The sequence below is a fragment of the Solenopsis invicta genome, chromosome 10 (genome assembly GCF_016802725.1).
Source record: "Solenopsis invicta isolate M01_SB chromosome 10, UNIL_Sinv_3.0, whole genome shotgun sequence".
Classification (NCBI taxonomy): Eukaryota; Metazoa; Arthropoda; class Insecta; order Hymenoptera; family Formicidae; genus Solenopsis; species Solenopsis invicta.
The window spans coordinates 13,181,901-13,202,058 of record NC_052673.1 but is presented as its reverse complement, the minus strand read 5'-3'; the positions used below and the strand labels follow the sequence as shown (position 1 = coordinate 13,202,058).

At 37.0% G+C, this 20,158-nt stretch overlaps 1 protein-coding gene and 1 long non-coding RNA gene across 12 annotated transcripts in view; one reads left to right on the top strand and one right to left on the bottom strand.

Moving 5' to 3' along the window:
• LOC105193213 (latrophilin Cirl) overlaps positions 1–20,158 on the bottom strand; it is an 803,058-nt gene that overhangs the window by 312,751 nt on the left and 470,149 nt on the right. For 8 of the 10 annotated variants that reach the window (XM_039454371.1, XM_026133332.2, XM_039454374.1 and 5 more), the window contains one exon: positions 15,197–15,245. In XM_039454371.1, coding sequence (XP_039310305.1) covers positions 15,197–15,245 — 49 coding nt within the window. Of the gene's footprint in view, positions 1–6,332; positions 7,013–15,196; positions 15,246–20,158 lie in introns of those variants that run through there. The other 2 variants (XM_026133333.2, XM_039454376.1) reach the window with 2 other exon arrangements.
• Positions 7,135–20,158, top strand: part of LOC120358832 — a 35,681-nt gene continuing 22,657 nt past the window's right edge. Inside the window, exons 1-2 of one of the 2 annotated variants that reach the window (XR_005575709.1) lie at positions 7,135–8,009; positions 8,092–8,219. This is a non-coding gene — a long non-coding RNA (uncharacterized LOC120358832). The remainder of the gene's footprint in view (positions 8,010–8,091; positions 8,220–20,158) is intronic. The other variant, XR_005575710.1, reaches the window with a different exon arrangement.

The following is a 20,158-nucleotide window of genomic DNA, read 5'->3' as shown; positions in this document are numbered from 1 at the left end:
TATTTATAAAAATATTTAATACAGTAATAATAGTTCTATAGACTGTTTCCTAGCTTTCTTATCATTTTCTTTTGTCAAAATAAATTACAAAGTTGCTAAAATCTTTATAATTTCCAGTACTCTACAATATCTAAACTTAATTTTTTATCAATTAATTTACTTTATTTTCATCTAGAGTTTCGTGGAAACACATCTTGTTAAGTAAAATATTACAAAAAATATATATATAAAATCCACTGCGATAAAATAAATGTCTTCTCATCTACTACATAATGTCCTCGACGATTAGTCAAGGATTAAGATGCGATCGGTGCCAGAATGACATCGACAAGCCGCAGGGTATTACGCAAGCGTTGAGTGCGTGCATTGCGTGCACGACGGACGATACCGACGTAACGGGACGAGTCCTAATCGCTCCGCGCCCACCCAATATTGATATAAATGAATCACCAGGCGCTCCCCTCGAACTGACTTCTCTATCACGGACGCCGGCACCTAAATTTCAAGGAACTTCGTGCCGAAGTTCCGCTACAGAGGCAGTAACTTATTCCACGCGCTCGCGGTGCCGCGATGTTCCCTTAAGTTTCGCTACGAAGTTCAACGTTGATCTACCGCGCACACGACCGAACTATATATCGTACCGAACGTGGATTTCCGCAACACAAACCAGATTTCATCCGTCGCGTTTCCCATTGCGAAATGAAGCGAGGATATACGCTTACAATTTCCCTAATCGCACCTAGATTTGCGCAGGTACGTTTACATTGTTCCCTTTCTCCGCTCCTTGGAGAGGTCCTGACTCCGAAATGGACGGGGAAATGGACATTTTCTGATGCTGGAATAGCTACGTTTAGAATCAAGTGGATCTCGCGATAAATTGTCTCCGGTCTCCTTTTCCACTTTTATTTTTAAGCGAAAAGGATTGCGTTTCAAGAAAAGAGGATAACAGGTTTCAACAGTATGAAAAAACGCTCTACTTGACTTCCCACACACGCAGTGTACGTCTTGTACTATATTATAAAACTGTAAAAAAAAACAACGGCTCTTCTCGTAAGTAGATGAAAAATACATATTTTTAATATCGTCATCACATCACAAATATAGCAGAAGCTTCGAGATAAACGTTCGGAAAGTCGAATTGCCCTACCAAAATTTATATTACTTGTATTAATGTTGCGAGCCTCGTCATATTATCCGTGTTATATTAATCCGCTGTTAAAATTTCTGTACAATTGTTCGACTCTCTTCTTTTCGCAGTTAACGTTTTTTTTTTGTTTTGTTTTGCGATATCCGTATTATCGAAACGGCAAGCTAGAGAGCTGCAAACGAGAAATTACTTACAAGCGGGCTAGCCGATGGCCGTGCGCGCGGACTTTCATGTAAACAGACTAGTTTGTATTCTCGGGGCAACGTGCACGCGCGCTTTGAGCATTGACTTGTAAAACGAGACCAAACAGGAGGTCTTCCCACGGGACACGTCAAAGCGAGCCTTCCGTCGCTCCCGGTAATCTTTGGCTTAATGACACGACATCGCGACGCTTGTGCCGTGTCACGAATTATCCTTAGAAATTTAGAGTCGCCCAGTAGTCGCAATTAAGATCCGAAATGCGCAAGTTTCATTTGCCGTTCCTAGATCTTTTTGAACTTGGAAAGTTTACCGATATGAAAGCGTCCTTTTCTAACCGAAGCACGAAGTGCATTTGAGTATTTTTAAAAACGTAATGACATTTTCTGCAGAAAACTGTGATTACAGTTTGATGCAGAAAATACTCAATGCACGCTGACACACGAATTTGAGTCATCGGAATGAATAAAACAACCTGTCATGTTTTCAACAAAGTCACGTTTGAATAATACACGGTAATATGTACTTTGATAATCCTTGAAATAAATAATGTGATACTTTGTTATTCACAATGTATCATTGCTAAGGCGCAGTGACACACGCTTTATTATTAATTATACACTTATGAATGATGAGTACTTTTTTTTCTTAATTGCGCGCATTATGGTTAATAACAAGTTATAATAAGAAACTGTCATCGCGAGAATGTACTCTGGCAAATCACGATATTGCAAAATGAGATCCGAATGGGCAAAATCAATCGCCAAGAATCGAGACTTGCGTACTCGTGATTACAACGCTTTCCTCGAATTGACATTTTCCTTCTATTTTCATTGGACACAAATCAAATTTCAATGCGAGGAGTTGCTGATTGAAAATCAAAGGCCGCATTTCCGCGCAGCTACCGAGATTTCCCTCTGTCACAAACGTTGCGAAAACGGAGCACGGATTTATTCACGCGTGGAAAGTAAACCTAGCAGTTCGCAGTAGCACACTCGGATTAGAATTGATTTCGATTTTGCATTGTAAATTTGAGAAGAAATCACTGATGGAAAATCAAGGATTGCATTATCATTTTTAAATCGAGTTTTTCACATTTTCTTCGTTTGTTAAGAGCGGAGACACAAATATATCACGGGATCGTCACTTTTAGCAAAAACATCGTGCACGTCGTATCGTAAAATCTTGTGCCGTACTTAACACGTCATAACGTTCCACGAAACGTTTGCACTGATCACTCGCAATGAATTTTTCTCTCAACAAAAAAAAAACCAGTCAATCGTACTTTCACCACAACGAAATTTAATTTGCGTAATTAACTCTTTCCGACTTTTGATTTCCATACTTGTCCATTACCGATTAAACTTATCGCCGAATTTCAATCATCGTTAATTATATTCATCTTTAAATTCTTTGCATAAATTATCATTTGGAGTATTATCGTAATTTTAAGTCTACACCTTTCAGATATTATGTACGTCGAGCGATATTTAATCTTTCATACAAATTGCCAATTGAAAATTTAGAACGTTCAAATTAAATTTGTACGTTTAAATATTCTTTTCTTTCAACTCTACAATCAATTATTATCTAAATCTATCTCTCATGTGCTCAAAAATATTCGTACCGCTTCTTTATTATGTCCGATCATCCACATTTTTCCTGGAACAAAACTGCTAAGAATATCACGACTAAAATCAAAATTTCACTATTTTTGGTTTGCTTTTTGGGACGTTATTTATATTTTTCGCGAATATATCGGTTTAATTGCACAAATTTCACGTAGCTTCGCTGCACACTTGTTACCCGCACGTAAACCGGAAATCGACAGTCATATTTTTACGAACTGATAAATTTAAAAATGTGGTGGTCCCTTTACATTTTTACAGCAGACAAGTCGGTACGAGCGAAATGTTCACGGAACGATATAGCCACCGATCACATTTTCGCGATCCCATGAATTTTAGAATTCGCCGTTCTCCACATTTTCTGTGCTTATTACATCCACCGTTATCTAAACTATGTATGCGCGTCGCACGTTAAAACACACGAACGTGTTTGCACTTTTCACGGAAAAAAAGGACAGTAAAATCGACGATAGCATTCCCGCGATTCGACGAATTTGAAAAACTCTGTTATTCTAGTAATTGCATCCATCGTTACATAAACTTTTTTGCCACGCGGATAAAATATATGAATTTAATGCGGACGACGTTTGTAGTCCACGCGCAAAAAATATAATAAAATTGACGGTAGCATTTCCGCGATCTCGATTTAGAAGTTCGCATGTTTGTAATACTTTCCGTTGACACCGACCAACGTTATTTGAAGTCATTCCACTTGTAAGTTCTATGCGTACTTGAAACGCGACACGGGTTTGTCAACACATATTTATAACTCGCGCGTATGCAAGATATGATAAAGGCGACAATCCTATCATTTTTCAGCGTTTCCGCAAATAAGAGGTTTTAATTTTTCAACATTTTCCGATTTTTCTACATTTTTCATGTTGTTACGTCTGTCACATTAGCCCAAACGAGAAAGAGGCTTTAGGCCGATTCTGGCCCCCTGCAAATTTTGTCCAAATTCGTGAAAATCTCTAAATCTAAATCAGTGGATAATTTTGATCGTCATCAGTCTCAAGTATGCCACTGGTAATCAGTGAACCATTTGAACGGAAAAATCAATGAATTTATTGTGCACTTATTAATGATTGTTGTGTTATTATTAGCATTTATGCATGTAGTAATGATTTCATTGATTTCTAGGTTAAGATAATCATTGATTTATAAGTTCAAAGTATGCCAATGGTAACCTGAATATTTACTGATTCAGATTTAGAAAGCATATCTTGAGATCAATTACATTCAATTTGAGTGTTTTCAACTAAAAAAAAAATATTAGTGCGATAATGTTACTATATATATCACATCGGAAATCAATTTTTCAATACCTGATGTTTTGAAAACCTCCAAAAAAAAAGATCGTATTGAAAAATAATTTGAATCGTATTAAATCATAATCATTTTAGAATGACAGAATTTTTTTTATATGTTTAGAATTCTTTTTGTATTTGATACAGATGCTTTTATATGTTAGAATTTAAACAATACGTGCCAATAAATTCAAATGAGAACATTAAATCATTCAAAGTGAATATAATTAACCTCAAAATACAGATTTCCACGAGTTTGGACAAAATTTGCAAGGCCAGACTCGATCCTTATAAACCCTCCCCCTTTTTTTCTCGCGAGACAAATTAACGCGCGTGCATTGCAACTCCAAGTGTATATTTTTGTGTATAAAATCGTCTTGTCACTTTTCACGCATTATATACGTGTAATTTTTGTACTTTTTACACTCGGACGCGTATTAATATTAAATTACACGTCTAAGCGTGTAAAAAGTACAAAAATTACACGCATAAAATGAATTTAACGCATAAAAAAATGCAAATGTGTAAAAATTGACTCGTTTTGTACATTTGAATTTACAGTGGCGCTTAGCGCGTGGAGACACGATCAAATTGTCACTGTCGAAACGATCGAATGGTACACGCGCGTTTTTCAAGATTTCCCAAGCGAATCTACGCACATCGCACCTCTATCGTTATCCAAATCCTTCACGTATCGCGATTCACAACGGACGAGCGCACCCTTTCGAGTCGTGCACGCGCACAGAAGGACGCGCGTAAAATCAACCATCGTATTTTAGCGATTTCTGACGAATTTGCACTCCTGCACGTTTCCCGCAAATTCAAACGCTGCACGCGACCGCGATCCCAGGCATTTGTCGTCATTTGTTTTTCCGTTCTCCCGTTTCACCTGCCGCGAATGTCGGTAGTCGTATCGATAACCCGAAATGTAATTCGCTCGCGCTCGCGTCCGACAGTTTAACTGCGTTGAGTTAACTATGAAAATTCCAAAAACAAGATTTTCAATGTCGAAGGAGGAACACAAAGTGGAAAAATATTTAAAAGCGCACAGTTGCGTCGCGTCCGGAGAAATTTGATTCTCGCACGTGACGCGCGGAATTTGTTTAAACTCCACCGTATTTTCATCGCATATTAGATAATTCAATCGCGCGCGCGCGCGCACACACGGTACACACGCACATACACACACACACACACACACACACACACACACGTACGCGTTTGTCACCGCGAGTTTTCACCAGGCCAATTCTCCGCGCACAATCTACGCATCGATTCTCGGAACACGAAATTTGCCGTCGCGTAAATAACGGTAATTCCTTCGCCTCGTGTTTACATCGCGCTCATAGCGCATTTCACAGATAATAAAGACACAAGGCGAGCACGTCGACAAATAACGACGGCCGTAGGCGTCGAACTGGCACAACGAATCCCTCGATTTCCCATCGATACGATTCTCTCCCGCATCGTTTCGACGTTCAAATTCCGTTTCGAACAAACGTACGCCAGGTATCACTGCGAAATTACACACCCGGCGATGTTTTTCTCACCTTAACCTTCCCACACGCGAACAGAGCAGCCATTAAAAATTTGGAACGACCGTCGTACTTCCGGGGATCGAGGCGGCGTTCGAGATCGGAGGAGTCGTTTCTCAAACGAACGCAGCACCAGCGCAGCAGCGGGTTCACGTTAACGGACCAATTTCCAGCCGACGCACTCCGATTTCGAACGACGCTTTCGTATTTTCCACTTTCACGTCACAGGTTCGCGAGGGAAATATCGGCGAAGGAAAACATCTCGTGTGCGCGAGCACACACGCACACACGTACAACACACGTTTGACGGTTCGAAGCGTCGCATTCCGTTCCGTCGCTCCAAGTCGGAGAGCTCGACTTTAATCTCGATCTCAGTATCGATCCGATGCCTCCGTAAATCGGAGCACGGTAAATCGAATCCGCGACGCGCGAGTGTCGTTTTCGAGATGAAAATGGAGAAAGACGATCGCGGAAGTACGACGGCGACGTGAATCGAGAGCCGTTATACGGTACTTACGAGACAGAGGATGCGGAGACCGACGGGACCGTAGCACATCGCACAGAAATCCGGAAACCGAAAGCAAACCAGAACTGTTCTCACACTGTCACTGTCACACGAAACACACTATCGAGGTCCGAGCCTCATTACATCCCAATCTCGAAACTTCCAGGAGTGCGGGAGGCACGTTCTGGCCGATGCCGATGGCGCGATTTCGGCCGAGGCACGTCCCGCCGACGGCCGCGATCTCCGGCCTACGTAGCTCCTTCGAGTTCTCCACCGTCAGAGTTATCCGTTTCCCAAGGACTTCCTCCGGCTGGATTCCGGGGAGAAGGGGAAAGGGGGAAGGGGGAGGGCAATCACAGTTATGCACGTAGATTCGCGAGATCGTGCGATCGTGCGATCGAGAAAGGCTCGCGGGGCGCCCAGAAGACGGTTATGTATCACTGCGCGTATACACTGAAGTTGGCCGCGCGATGAGCGCCAACCGTCGCGCTTCACCGTATCGCACAGGAGTTACGAGTCTCCATGACCGAAGGATCGCGCGAGGTCGGCGAAGGACGGCGGCGAGTCGACAACACAGCAACGACGACTGCAACGACGGTGAGAGGATAACGAGAACGCGAGATGATACCCGTCGCGGCGCGGCTACGAGGGGAACGGCAACGCGCGGCGACGCATTCCCTCTGGCGGCGACGGAGCAACTGAGCGAGCACAGGGACGAGAGAGCGTCTCTCCCCACCACACCTGCCGAACGACTGCGGCGGCGGCGGTGGCGACTTCCCCACCACGGCGCGCGCGAGTACCGCTCGGCCGTGCTCGGTTCCCCTCGCGTCTCCCCGACTACGTAGCGGCCGCGTCGCGCCGCCGGGCCTCCTTCCCGTGCCCCACCCCACTTCGTACGCCGAACTTCAAGGCGGTTAAAGACGCTCTCTCTCCTCGCGCTTTCGCGATGCTTCGCGTCGGTCCTGTAAATGCGTTACGTGGAATTTTCGTCGCCCGACGACTCCGAATATCGTATCGCACCACCGCTCGCGCACAGCCAAGTTCGCAGTTAGCGAGTCCTTGCGACGATATCGCGATTACGCGATTCGACGAGTCTGACAATCCGACTGTTGCGTCGAGACAGCCTGTCTTAAATGAGAAGGGAACTCCGGTTTATCGATGTTAACGGTGACTTGTTGGCACGCGAACGGTACACGGATTCTTCGAGAATACGGTAATCTGTATGTATTGAGAGATCTTGCAGTACCTCTTTGCTCTTGCTCCTCTGAACGACGCCTCGGAGGAAAATCTTTATATCAATCTGAGACAATGTCGGCGTCTACTACCAACCGTCACGAGCTAGCTAATAACTGTGTGATAGTAATCGGTGATCCAAAATGGCGCCCACGCGACGCTCGCGTAGCGTTAACGGCTATTGAAACTTAAAAGATAGCTATTTGGAAGTTGCGATAAAGTTAGAAATCGCACAATACCGCCAAGTTCGGAATATCGTTCTCGGCGGAGCGGCTGAATTCATAGTTTATCGATATCTCACTCCGGGAGAGTAATAGTCGCGATTCGCATTCGCATGCTCCGATATCACGTGCGCGATTTACAACGCTTGAATTCGTGACTTCGCGTTCAATTCGTGTCAAACGTACGCTTTCGCTCAGTGAATTCGCTTTCTCCAACTCGCGATCGCGAGATGATGTAAGTATCCTTATCCCTTAATCCATGATATCACTGTGTACGAGGAAATAACCGTATTAACTTCACCCGTTGTTTGTTTTAGCAGTGAGTTACAAGGTCGCTTACTGGTTACACTACATCACCGGTTACAAGGACAATACGTCGACGTCGAGACTTCTGCTCCGCATCTTCCTACATTCTTTGGTATCGCGTAATCAACGTATGGGTAAGGTAAGTCCCGTTATTAATTGTGAATTAGAAATGCGAGATGATATAGATAACAGGCAATTACGTGTGCACTGAAAAACGAGTCTAGTAATATCTACCAAATGCCGAGTGAAATAATGCCGATTAAATATTTATTTAATACAACTAAATATAATTTTACGTTCCTAAATATTTGCTAAGCGAATGGATACATTATTATTCTTCATTCTGAATACTTTACTAAATATTTAGAAAAGTACAATTATTTGTGGTGATATTAATCAAATATTTAATTGACGTTATTTTGCTCTATATTATTTTGCTCTACAATCGAACTTTTTTTTCAGGACACATATAAATTATTACAAATAAAAATAAATTTGATAACGTCACTGTATAATATTCATTTTTTCATTTGTTGGGAAGAAATGTGTCGAAAATCATTTTTAGTATATATAAATATATATTGAAAATGATTTTTATATAAAAAAATGAAATAAAAATCATTATTAGTATTATATATATATTTATATTAAATTTTTAAGATGTTTTTCGTACAATTCTTTTTTTTTATAGATTCCCATTTACTTCATGTTCTTGTGCTTTTAAATAATTTTTGTTTTATTGTTACATTTGCTACATTTATTTTCAAAATATATAAAATCAATAACATAATGAATTGTTGACCTATATTGAAACTTTTAAAGATGGAAAATATAAATTTATATAACAATAATAACATGAAAGCATAAAATCTAAATCAATTTACGCCCAAAGAGAGAAAGAGAGAGAGTTCCTTTTATGAAATATTGTTTGACCAACAAGTACCATATGCTACTTGTTTATCTGACTTTATCTACTATTTATAACTATTGCTTTTCAATATTATTGTTTACAAACATAAAACAACGGTAACGTAGGGTATTTTATCAATCGTATTTCTCGAGTGAGAAATAAAGTATTGTTTCCGTTGGAAAAATATTTGCCTCCCGTTCAGACACATTTTATTTGACAAAATAATAGTTATGCATTCACGAACTTTTTTGTTCCCAACATTACTGTTGAAATTATTAATGCATCCGCGTTTAAAAAATATCGAAATCGTCTACAGCGGAATGAAAGGACGAGTTTATTCAGCGATGTCTGATTTTTATTGTCATATTTTGCTAAATGGACGTGTCCATTTAGTCAATTCAAAATAACTAACACAAATTTATTGTGACACGAAATTTTTGTCGTAATATTAGCACTTCTTTTCTGTATTAAAAAAAATTATACATCAAAAATCTCATTAAATAGAAATCGAAATTTTCTTTTACAAAAAATTTTGGAGACGTCTTTTCCCTTTATGTTTTCCGATATTTTACATTAAATATTCCTAAAATAAATAATCTTTATATGCATGTGCATATTAAGAAGTTAATTTTACAAGAAACTTAGCTTAAAAAATGTGTGAGCGTGTAAACAATTTTAAGTGAATTGTCTTAAAGTGTGTATCAATATTAAGAATTTAATGTTTCTTTAGCGATGATCGCATGTTTCCGGTGATAAGGAGTACCGAGCAAGATACAATTTTTGCTAATTTACACTTCTGTAATGAATCGTTAATGTGGCGATGGAAGGCGTTTCCGTGTCTCTTCATCCGTCCGTTCGCTGCCATATCAGGAAAATCGTTTAAACCGGCGCGTCCGCCTTCGCGTTTACAATAAATTACCGCGCGAGATGCAAGTGGCAGACGGGAAATTATCCACGATGAAGGAAAACAATCCAAGGGAGAGGTCGCAAACTCCCTCGCATTTAAACGCACGTCTGTCTCGAAAATTGTAGAAAACATCGGGAAGTTTCTGTTGACGTGGAATATGCTCCACCTTCGCTTTTCTCACCTTCACTTATCTAACCTTTGGAATGAATTAACAGAAATGAATTCTATCTTTGCTGTTTTAACAAAATAGAAAACAACAGTTTAACAATCGTTACATAATAAATGGAATTAAAAATAAGGGTACTCACATATTAAAAATAATTTCTTGTATATAAAAATAAAATGTTATATACAAGAAAAAAGTATATAAAGATTTATTTTGTTGTAAAGTACAGTAATTTATTAAGATTAAATATTTATTTATATTATTTCTACTATTTTTTATATTTAATATATCTTATCGATAAATATAAGTAAACCTTATTATACAGTTCTACTTTGAAATTATAAAATCTTTTTATTTTCTATTAATAATTATTCGAAATATATCGATATCCAAATATTTTCGCGTTCAGAAAAATAATTCTTGAAGTTTAATAACTTAGAATCTTTTCACGAGTCTCAATTATTATTTTAAATTAGAATCTGTTATTAAAATTAAAGAAGGAAAAGAATATCCTATATGACAAAAAGGATTCATTATTATTATATTATTTTTAAAGAATTATCACGATTTTGTCAGATATGTGTAGTTATAAATAGTTTATATTGTCTATTTGTTGTTTGGAAAGGAAGCGGCATTGAACGGTGAATTCTCGTTCTATTGCAAACCTGATACGACGTATGACATGCGTGTAGTATTCACGTTAATAACTTTATGATCGTATTATACGCTTTGCATTGCGAGACAAACATATCACGATCAACCAACGACTCATAATTATTTCACGTTTCTATAACTGTCATATTTTTTGACGATGCAAATCTTAATATTACAGTTAATTGTTTTATTATTGTTCCCTAATTTAATTTCATTTACATACGTGACACAAAAAAATAATATGAGATATATTTAATATCGCGAGAAATTTTAAAATTTAATTCATTGAAAATATGCATTATTTTAATATAATAAAAATGTATACGATTAAATTCATAATTTTAAATTTCATATATAAATATGATACATTTAATGCAATATATTTAATTGATTAAATATAATAGGTAATAAATATTTATTAAAATTTAGGAATTTTTCTCTCACAATCAGTGTACAGTCTTTTCTAGACGCTATTCTTGTACTTTCTTTTTGCTAAATTCAATCAAATTTCTCACAATTGTTTTACTGTTATTTTTTTTTTTAATTATTGTTAATTATATTCTGTATTATTTTCGTAACTTTCATCCTCTCTCGTTAAACATTTTTCGATATACAAAAATTTTGATGTAAAAGTTTTATATAAATATTACTAAACTAACTTTGTGTTTATACACATTGTATCGATCGGTCAAAATTAAATAGCATATTTAATTGATGATCGTATCGGATAGTTTACAATTATCGTGATTCGCATTTCACAGTCTCTGAAATCGCGCGAGGTAAAAAGAACTCGTAAAGTACGTGCATAACCGCAACCAAGCATGACGTATGTATCACTACCACCCCCAAAATTTATTCGATGATATCTCCTGATGAGAATCAACTGCGGACAAAAGAGCATCCCCTATGCGACAGCATCCTATAAACAACGCGAATCGCGATCCACATCGCGGAAGGAGAACTAACGTCTCTCCTGTCTCGTCGTCGAGGTGTTTCGAGAGTTTACAAAAGAGGAGGTTGCCTCGCTCCCTCCCTTCTTCGTCCCCGCTAATCCCAAAAGTCCATAAATACTAGAAGGGAGTTTATTCTCCGAAGGGTCGTTTGCAGGATCGCAGTTGTATCCCGTGACACGGCACCGCGATGATGCTTTAATCCAACGACGGCTCGAAACGCGCCCTGAAACGTCGTGCAGAATTTGTGGTGTCGTTTCACACAGCCGATAACGCCTCGATAACCACAAACGCCAGGGCTTGGGAGATGAATCACGGGGAACTCGAATCCTTTAGGAATTCAGATTCTATACCGGTTAACTTCAAACCAAAAGCGAACAGACGGAGACAAATTATTTAGAAGGAAAAGTCGAGTAAGAAGACGTAGAAAAATGATTAGTACCAAAATGTTGAAATTCATATGAAATGTGTATATGATGGTCTCTCGATTATATAATTTCACATCTCTTTCATTAAATATCATATTCTAATAATATACGTATACAGAATAATTCAGAAAGTAAATACGTTTATATATTTATTATAAATTAAAAAATTGAATGAGCCTTAGCAGTTAATGAAATACAAAAATTGATGATAAAGGTAACGTTAATTTTGTAAAAATATATGGTCTTATTCATATATACTTTGTATATCATAGCGACATTTTTTGAAATTATGTGAAAATTAGTGAAAATTAGTATGTTAAATCTACTACAATATAAAAATCTTCACGGTACGTTCTTCCATGATCTACCATTGTTGCCTAATTAACCGAACAACCAAATCCTTGTCACGGTCTTCCCCTCGGTGTTCGTATGCCTATTTTATCCCGTTTCTATCTCGATGTAAACGATTCGTGCCGGCGATTTCGGACAACACTAGGCCCGGTGGCAAACGTCAACAGCCGAGGATGCAACGTAAACCTGGACAGAATCGCTCGTGGCGTGTTCCCCAACGCGCTTTACAGTTCACGAGACCATGACAATTGCCAGCGCGTTACAGTCAGTTCCGCAGCATTAGGGCAGCTGGTCCGGTCGAGATTCCGAGTATACTCGAAAAGGGGCGAAAGAAAGGGAGAGAAAGAGAGCGGGGGTGTAGGGAAACCGTAGGTGGCCTATTGTCGAACGGGAGTCCGCATTCTCCTTTAACCCTCCGTGCCGCCATTGACTGTCTTTCGGTTCATGCCGACGACGAGAAAACGAGTAGAAATTCACTCGCCCGATGGAGTAATGGAGCGATCGAGGATACTTTCCCTGGAATCGTTGATTATTTCCATCCCGACCGCATTTATTAACCCACTGTATTCGATTGTCGTCTACGAGACAACATGGGGCGAGAGAACTTATGTGATTGCATTGTTACATGAGGAAACTGACAGGAATCCTATCAATCTTACGTCCTAGGCAAATATCCGATAGATAAAGGATTTTATTTTTACAGTTTAAGCCGATAGTTCATTTTAATTCTCAGATGAGTAATATTCTTATTGACAGTCTTCTACTATATTTATTATAATTTATCAGTATATTTCTAAAAATCCTTTACACACACACACACACACACACACATACATTAATTCTCATTATATGTTTACGCAAAATCGGATTAATCCGTAGGATGTTTACTTTGCATATGACTCTTATCTACCACGAATTAATCTTCTATACGCTATTATCTCTTCCCAGCTTATATTTCCTAAATAAATAACGATAAGTTTATCGATTGAAACTAGCAGGCCTATCTTTGGAGGCCGACAAAGACCGATAAAATCAGGTTTAAAATATTAAAATAATTATACATTATAAAGCATCAATTTTATTTAAGAGCTTTTATTTGTTTGTGAATTTTAAAGCGTAAATTTCTAATATAATACAGTATAATAGTTTATAACATGATAAAAATATTTCGAGAAGTTAACTCTTTTAGGAGAGTTGAAATTAATTTTACATATTTAGAGAGTTGACATAATTTTAAACTTTAGCGTAGACTTGAATAAAATGATATAAAATGTATAAAACATTTACATGTATTCTAAATTTTAGGTTATAATTACATTAAATTTAAAATCATAAAATCTATAAAGTTGTAAAGTAATCCATAAAATGCTTTAATTAAATGTATGAAGTAAAAATTAGAGATATGCGGTATATATACCTTTTTAAATTCTTTCATTCAACTTACACATATACACATATGATAATATCAATAAATTCTTACTTTATTAATCTGGATTGTAAATTATAAATTATAAATTTTTAATATCAAAATATAAAAATATTTTGATTGAATTTTTTTGCTAAAAGAATTATCTAATTACGCGAGCCATTTATAAAGACGTATGTAATTGTGTTTTCAAGTTTCTCGAATAATTAACAATTAATACTAATAAAGTTTAGATATTTTTCAGTTTATAATGTTTATATTGATCCTTAAAGATTAAGTTCGATTATTCGATTATTTTTGTTTCGAATCTAGCTGCCGTTAGAGAACTGCATTCTAAAGCGCAAGAATCTGTCGGCTCTATAAAGTTTTCTTTCTCACCCGGGACTAGGCGTGTTCCATACCAGACGATTACACACCGGCGGGAGCGGGTTCAATAAAATCGTAAACACGGCAGTTACACGGACAACGTCATAAAGTTGGCCGACGCGTGTAACGAAGACGGTTAAATGCTACGCGTGCGAGTGCATCTCTCTTCGAGAACCGGACTAATTGTGCGCGCACGGATATTCGAAAAGGAGAAATCAAGACGAGATCGTGTGAAAAAGTCTTGTCACCGAGGTATTCCAGGAATGCGAAAGGATAATACTAATATAAAATCCTTCCTCATGTCGCAGTCTGATCAGTATATTCATCAACTCTTATTTTACTCTTAAAATTATTACAATAATTTTAAGATAGCAAAAGTTGAATAGCATGAAATAACATTTATAAATAAATTATTATACTTAATTTATTCAAGAAGCCAATTATAACAATAAAAAAGGTCAAAATGTATTCAATATATTGAATAATCTGAGACAGTAACTTTTTGAAATGTTTCAAAATAAACTTATTTCAAAGTTTACTCCATATTGTTACTAAAGAAATGAATTCAACAATGTTATGTTTAATTGACATTTTATTTTTACATCTTCTTTATTAAAGAAGAAAATAAATATTTCACGAAGGCGTTTTACATTATTATGCGTTACTTATGCTGAATTATTTTATTTCTACGTATATAACTCGCCAGATTTCACGTGATATAAGCGTGAGAAGAATTTTCTTTGTCGAGAGGGGATTTTGTGCGCACGCCTATGTATGTGTATATGTGTGTAGACTTAGTATTCCTTTCTCAAAGAAACGAGAGAAGGTGAAAAGATGCTCTATCATACAGAGGCCATCAAATCTATGATATAGACGAGTAATGTACACGAATATATCCGTTATCAAATATTGGCTAATTGGCAGGCACCTACATGCATGGACGTGTATATATACTCACGTAATTTTTCTACGTTATCGTCCTTGCTCCGTTCTACGTTGACGCGTATCTGCAACATAAAATAACGACAGCTATTAATACGACATAGAATAGACCAGGTGTGCATTTACATATAAGTTTACATGTATTTTGAAGATTGAATTTTAAGATTCTGGCAATTACAGATACACACAAGTTATATATATGTATAGCAACGTTTAATTTAAATGTATTTCTTTAATTATCTGCATTTATTTCATTATAACCCGATTGCAATAATATATTGCGCTATTTGTATTAATTGTTTACAGTATATTTGTACTATGGAGATATAATCTCTTGATTGAGCAAATATATTTGTGAATAGATAGCGTAAAATACAGATTTTTATTGTGTTCTGGGAAAGTAAAACAAACATTATTTTTTATGGTTTTTCAGACAAGGAATCCGAGGAATAATGTTAATTAAAATTTTGTTACGTAATAAAAACACATAGAAAATTGCGTTTAAATAGCGGAAACGTGTAACGTTTTATAGTCATTCGTGGAATAAAACTTTTTTTTTCTAGCTGTTAATGCATAGCTGTTTTTAAGAATGTATGAACCGGACCTTCGTTCTAAAAGTTTGAACTGTATTTTATTATTGCAAAAAAAAAGATAAGTTAAAGGAGCGGAGTGAATTTTATGATAAGTTTTTATAATAGCAGGAAGTTATACATACAATAGAATGAGAGTTTTACTGGTCAAGGTTTAGTTTTATTAGTTTATTGATGGGTTGTGTGTTTAGGCTAAGAAAAGAAAAAATGGTTTACCCTCTATGATAATAGAATAAGTTTTTATGATGTATACGTGTTACGCGTACAACTGCTAGCCACTGGATGGGTAAAGCCAACTCGATCATGTTCGTACAATTTAAACGCAACTTTCTATGTGTTTCCATCACGTGATGTAATTTTAACTAGCACCATCGGATTCCTTGCTTCAAAAATTATAATGGTGTTCGTTTTACTTTCCTCGAACACAGTAAAAACAGGCCTTTTAATAACATTCTTTTTTAATGCATTTGCATAACTTAAAAGTACATTAAATTTTATATCATTTTTAACAGTGTACGTTTAATACTTTTATCGGTTGATTTCCTATTAATAATGATTCCCTAGCGTGTTATTAGTATATATATATACATATATATATATATATATACATATTTATTTTTTTTAGATGAGAGTTTGTGCTTATAATTACTGTATCAAGATAATGAATCGATATTTAACAATACAAAGAAATATCAATGTTATATTTGAGTAAAATCTGAAAGTAATAATTTTTATTTAACGACGCGTGAAAAAATAATTGCAGAGATTACAAAAATTGCGTTTAAAACTTTCTAGAAATAAAGGAAAATTCATTATCACCGTATAAAATATTAAAATTTAAAAGAAATATCAATTAAGTGATTATATCGATGGGTATTCCTATATGTACGATATGCTCGTTCTTTCGCTCGTGATTCGTGTCGAAGATACCGGTATGTTGCACAGATTATAGACTAAGCTTTTGCATTCGAGGGATTTCACTAATCCTTTGCCTATATGTAATCCCATTATCGGGCATTTTCCTTATGCTGCGGATATTGCGCGCACATCGGCGCGTGTTCTTCGAGGCTACGAGCTTTCGAAAATAATTATACATTCGCAGCATCTAGAAAATTATTAACGCGATGGTATTACAATTTTCACAAAAAAAATTTATAAGTAGAGGTTGATTTTTTTCATTGTATTTAGTCTAAATTGGATTGATATTGCTAAATAAGAAAAAACTAAGGCTAAATTTTATCGAATTTTTTAAACAAAGAAAATATATAACGTTATACCTTTCTCTTTGTAATATTAATTTTTAATGAATTATGTTCGTTAACAATTATTCTATATTTCACAAAATTTCTGATTATACTACACTTATATTTAAAATTTTGCTGCGATGAAAGAGTCTCGATCATACACCTAGCATCCACAAATTATTGTGAACCCACGCTCTTTGAAAGATTAGTTCGACTGGGATCTTCGGAAATAATTATTATCTCTCAGAGATTAACGTTGGAAACAACCTTTTAAAAGCGACTGATACGGTCAGTTTTTTTTTTTATAAAGAAAAGAAAAGCAAAATATCTTTTATTTCTCAGCCGGCTCGTAGCAATAACGTCCTCGGATATGCCCGACACTCGAGCGTGAAATATGAATGCGTGCAGCAGGCCGAGGGCGCGTGTTCTGCAGTCAGCGTGTGTGTCGGTGTGGCGATACGGTGACACGTATCAAACGCATTGATTTCGCATAGCCAACATCTCACTCGCACTGCTGTACGGACTCGGATACACGTACTTGCCTGCCCGCGCGTGTGTAATAGAGCCCCGCGGGACCCAAGACCCTTCCGGGACCCTTTCTATGTGCGGCATCGGGATCGACTCGAATTAAAGGGGAACGACCCAGGAGTGGTGCCAACTTAATGAGGGACCACCTAGCTTTAACTGTTTGTTTTTTGAGAGACCGGGCCCTGGAGAGAGAAAATGCCCGCCTCAAACCCGCTAGAGACCTATATATGTACGTGCGTTCATGGTCAGGCGGTCCCATTTATGGCTTGTATCGCCAACCCTATTGCCATAACTTCCGCGATTTGGGCGTGAAATTACACGCACAGGAATCGGTATGAGAAGATCGTCGATAGTTCGATAAAGGTGTTCGATCCCTCGTTCTCTTCTGACCGCTGTCCTTTTTGTCCAGGTTTCCATTCTGCGCTCGATCAGACTCTACCTGAGCAATTTGTTACTTTATCTGGTGTGTGTGTAATTTACAACAGCGTGATACGCGCTGTTTCTCGTGCCAAAGATAACCAATCGACTGATTTATTTCGATGATATCTTTTAAGCTTTGAATTTTTTTCCTTTATTCGAAGAAAATAATTATCAGCTTTAAGTCAATATAATAATTTTAGTACAAGATAACGAATGTTTATTCTAAAAATGATATAGAATTGATATATCATAAGTTTATGAAACAGCTCACATTGAAATGAAATAATATTTTTAAATAATATTATTTAAAAATATATATTTGAATTATCTCTATCTTGCTCCGTGTATTGTTAGTAATCTTTCGTATTGATTTTTTTTTATACCAATTACTTTATATTATACTGTAATAAAAAAAATTCTCTGCTACAAAACTCGATAGATAATATGTATACTTTGAAAATAAAATACAATATTTGATATTTTATGTTTAATGAACAGACATTGATATTTGAAAGTTATTTTCTAGTTGTGATTATATGACAATATATCGGTCGAAAAAATGTATAAATGTTTTTATTGGCGCAAAACGGAAAGATTTGTTCGATTGACATTTCGAGACATAAAAATTTGAACGGTAAGAGAATAAAGAACTTCTTCCGATAAAAGCATCGCGAAGATACTGACGTTTCGGCGACTGTGTAGAGGCTATCGGTCATTATTTATCGAAGGATGAGCTGTCGCCTTAAGGCGAAATTAAAATCCGAGAGTCGCCGATAAGACGATGGAACGTGAAACGAAACGGAGAAGAAATGAAAGAGAGAAAGAGAAAGAAAGAGAGAGAGAGAGTGAGACACACAAGGGTCGTTCAAGCACATACGATAAAGCGCTCAGTGAAAAATACGCGTACGTGGCACTCGACCACGATTTAATTTATCGTCGACAGGCGGTGCAGGAAAAGGCGTAACGATACGACTCTTATGAACATTGTATTCGCATTGCGTTATTCATACTCGCCTCAAGTATTCGGCGACACTTTTATACGAGAATTTTCGCCGGAAGTACACAAAGGAAAATCGGAAAATGATTGATGAGTCCAAGACAAGACATAGCAGTTTCTGCATTCAATAGGACACTTTCTTTTTTTTACTTATACTAATCATATGTGCAGATCCTTTCTATTATGTTTTTTTACATTAGTTTCTTGTAAGATAAAACTTGAATTTCCTTCCTATAATCTTGGAGATTCCTCTGTCGAGGAAGAATATTTTTTTCTCACAAACAGTATATATATATATATATATATATATATATATATCTCCCCCGTTGATTATATCAATCTATACGTATACACATTTATTTCTATTCCGCGCACGCATCCATCTACTTCTACAATTTCTCACAAGATTAAACTCGAATCTTCTCCCGATAGTTACGCACGATCGAGCGAAGCGCAGCGGGACTTTCGCAGGAGTGCTCCTTCAAACGAATATATTTCTATTAACGTATTCCGCATGTCGTTCGAGTCTTCCGCGAGCCGAAACATGAAATGTCACTTACTCGAACACATCGCTCGGCACATACATGCATCTCGACCGAAAATGGTCCAGCCCGATAAAATGGATAGTTTAGAATCACGAAGTGGTTATTATTCTATGATAGAATCTATCATTACGTACATTTCTTCTAATTATATATTTCGTTCAATTAGGAGCAGGACAAAAAGTCCCTTTTAGCATTCTAAATATTGTGAGATATTGATAAGTCGACTTAAGCACCATATTCTCGGAATTGCAAAGTAAACCCAGCTCATTCTTCAAATATTTAAATGCACATTATAGTTGATATATGGTTAATGCTAATCTCTCTCCCCTCTTTCTCTCTTTCTCTCTTTCTTTCTCATTTATGGGGCGAAAAAGATAGCGTTATAAATTATCCAACGCGTCCGACCGGTGCGATTTAAAGTCGCTCGGAGAGAAAGGGTTGTCCCGACAAAAGGAGACGGATGACGGAAACGTTAACAAGGGTGCTTCTCTTCGATGTCACCGATTCGTCTCCTTGACGTTGCATTTTGCGAAAGGGGGATTGCAGAGAGCAGACGACCCTCCTTTGTGCGCCCGCCGTATCGTACATTTTTATTAAGCCCGAATAATTGACGCGAAATCTGAGATTGCCGCCGGCGCTTCATTGCTTGAATCT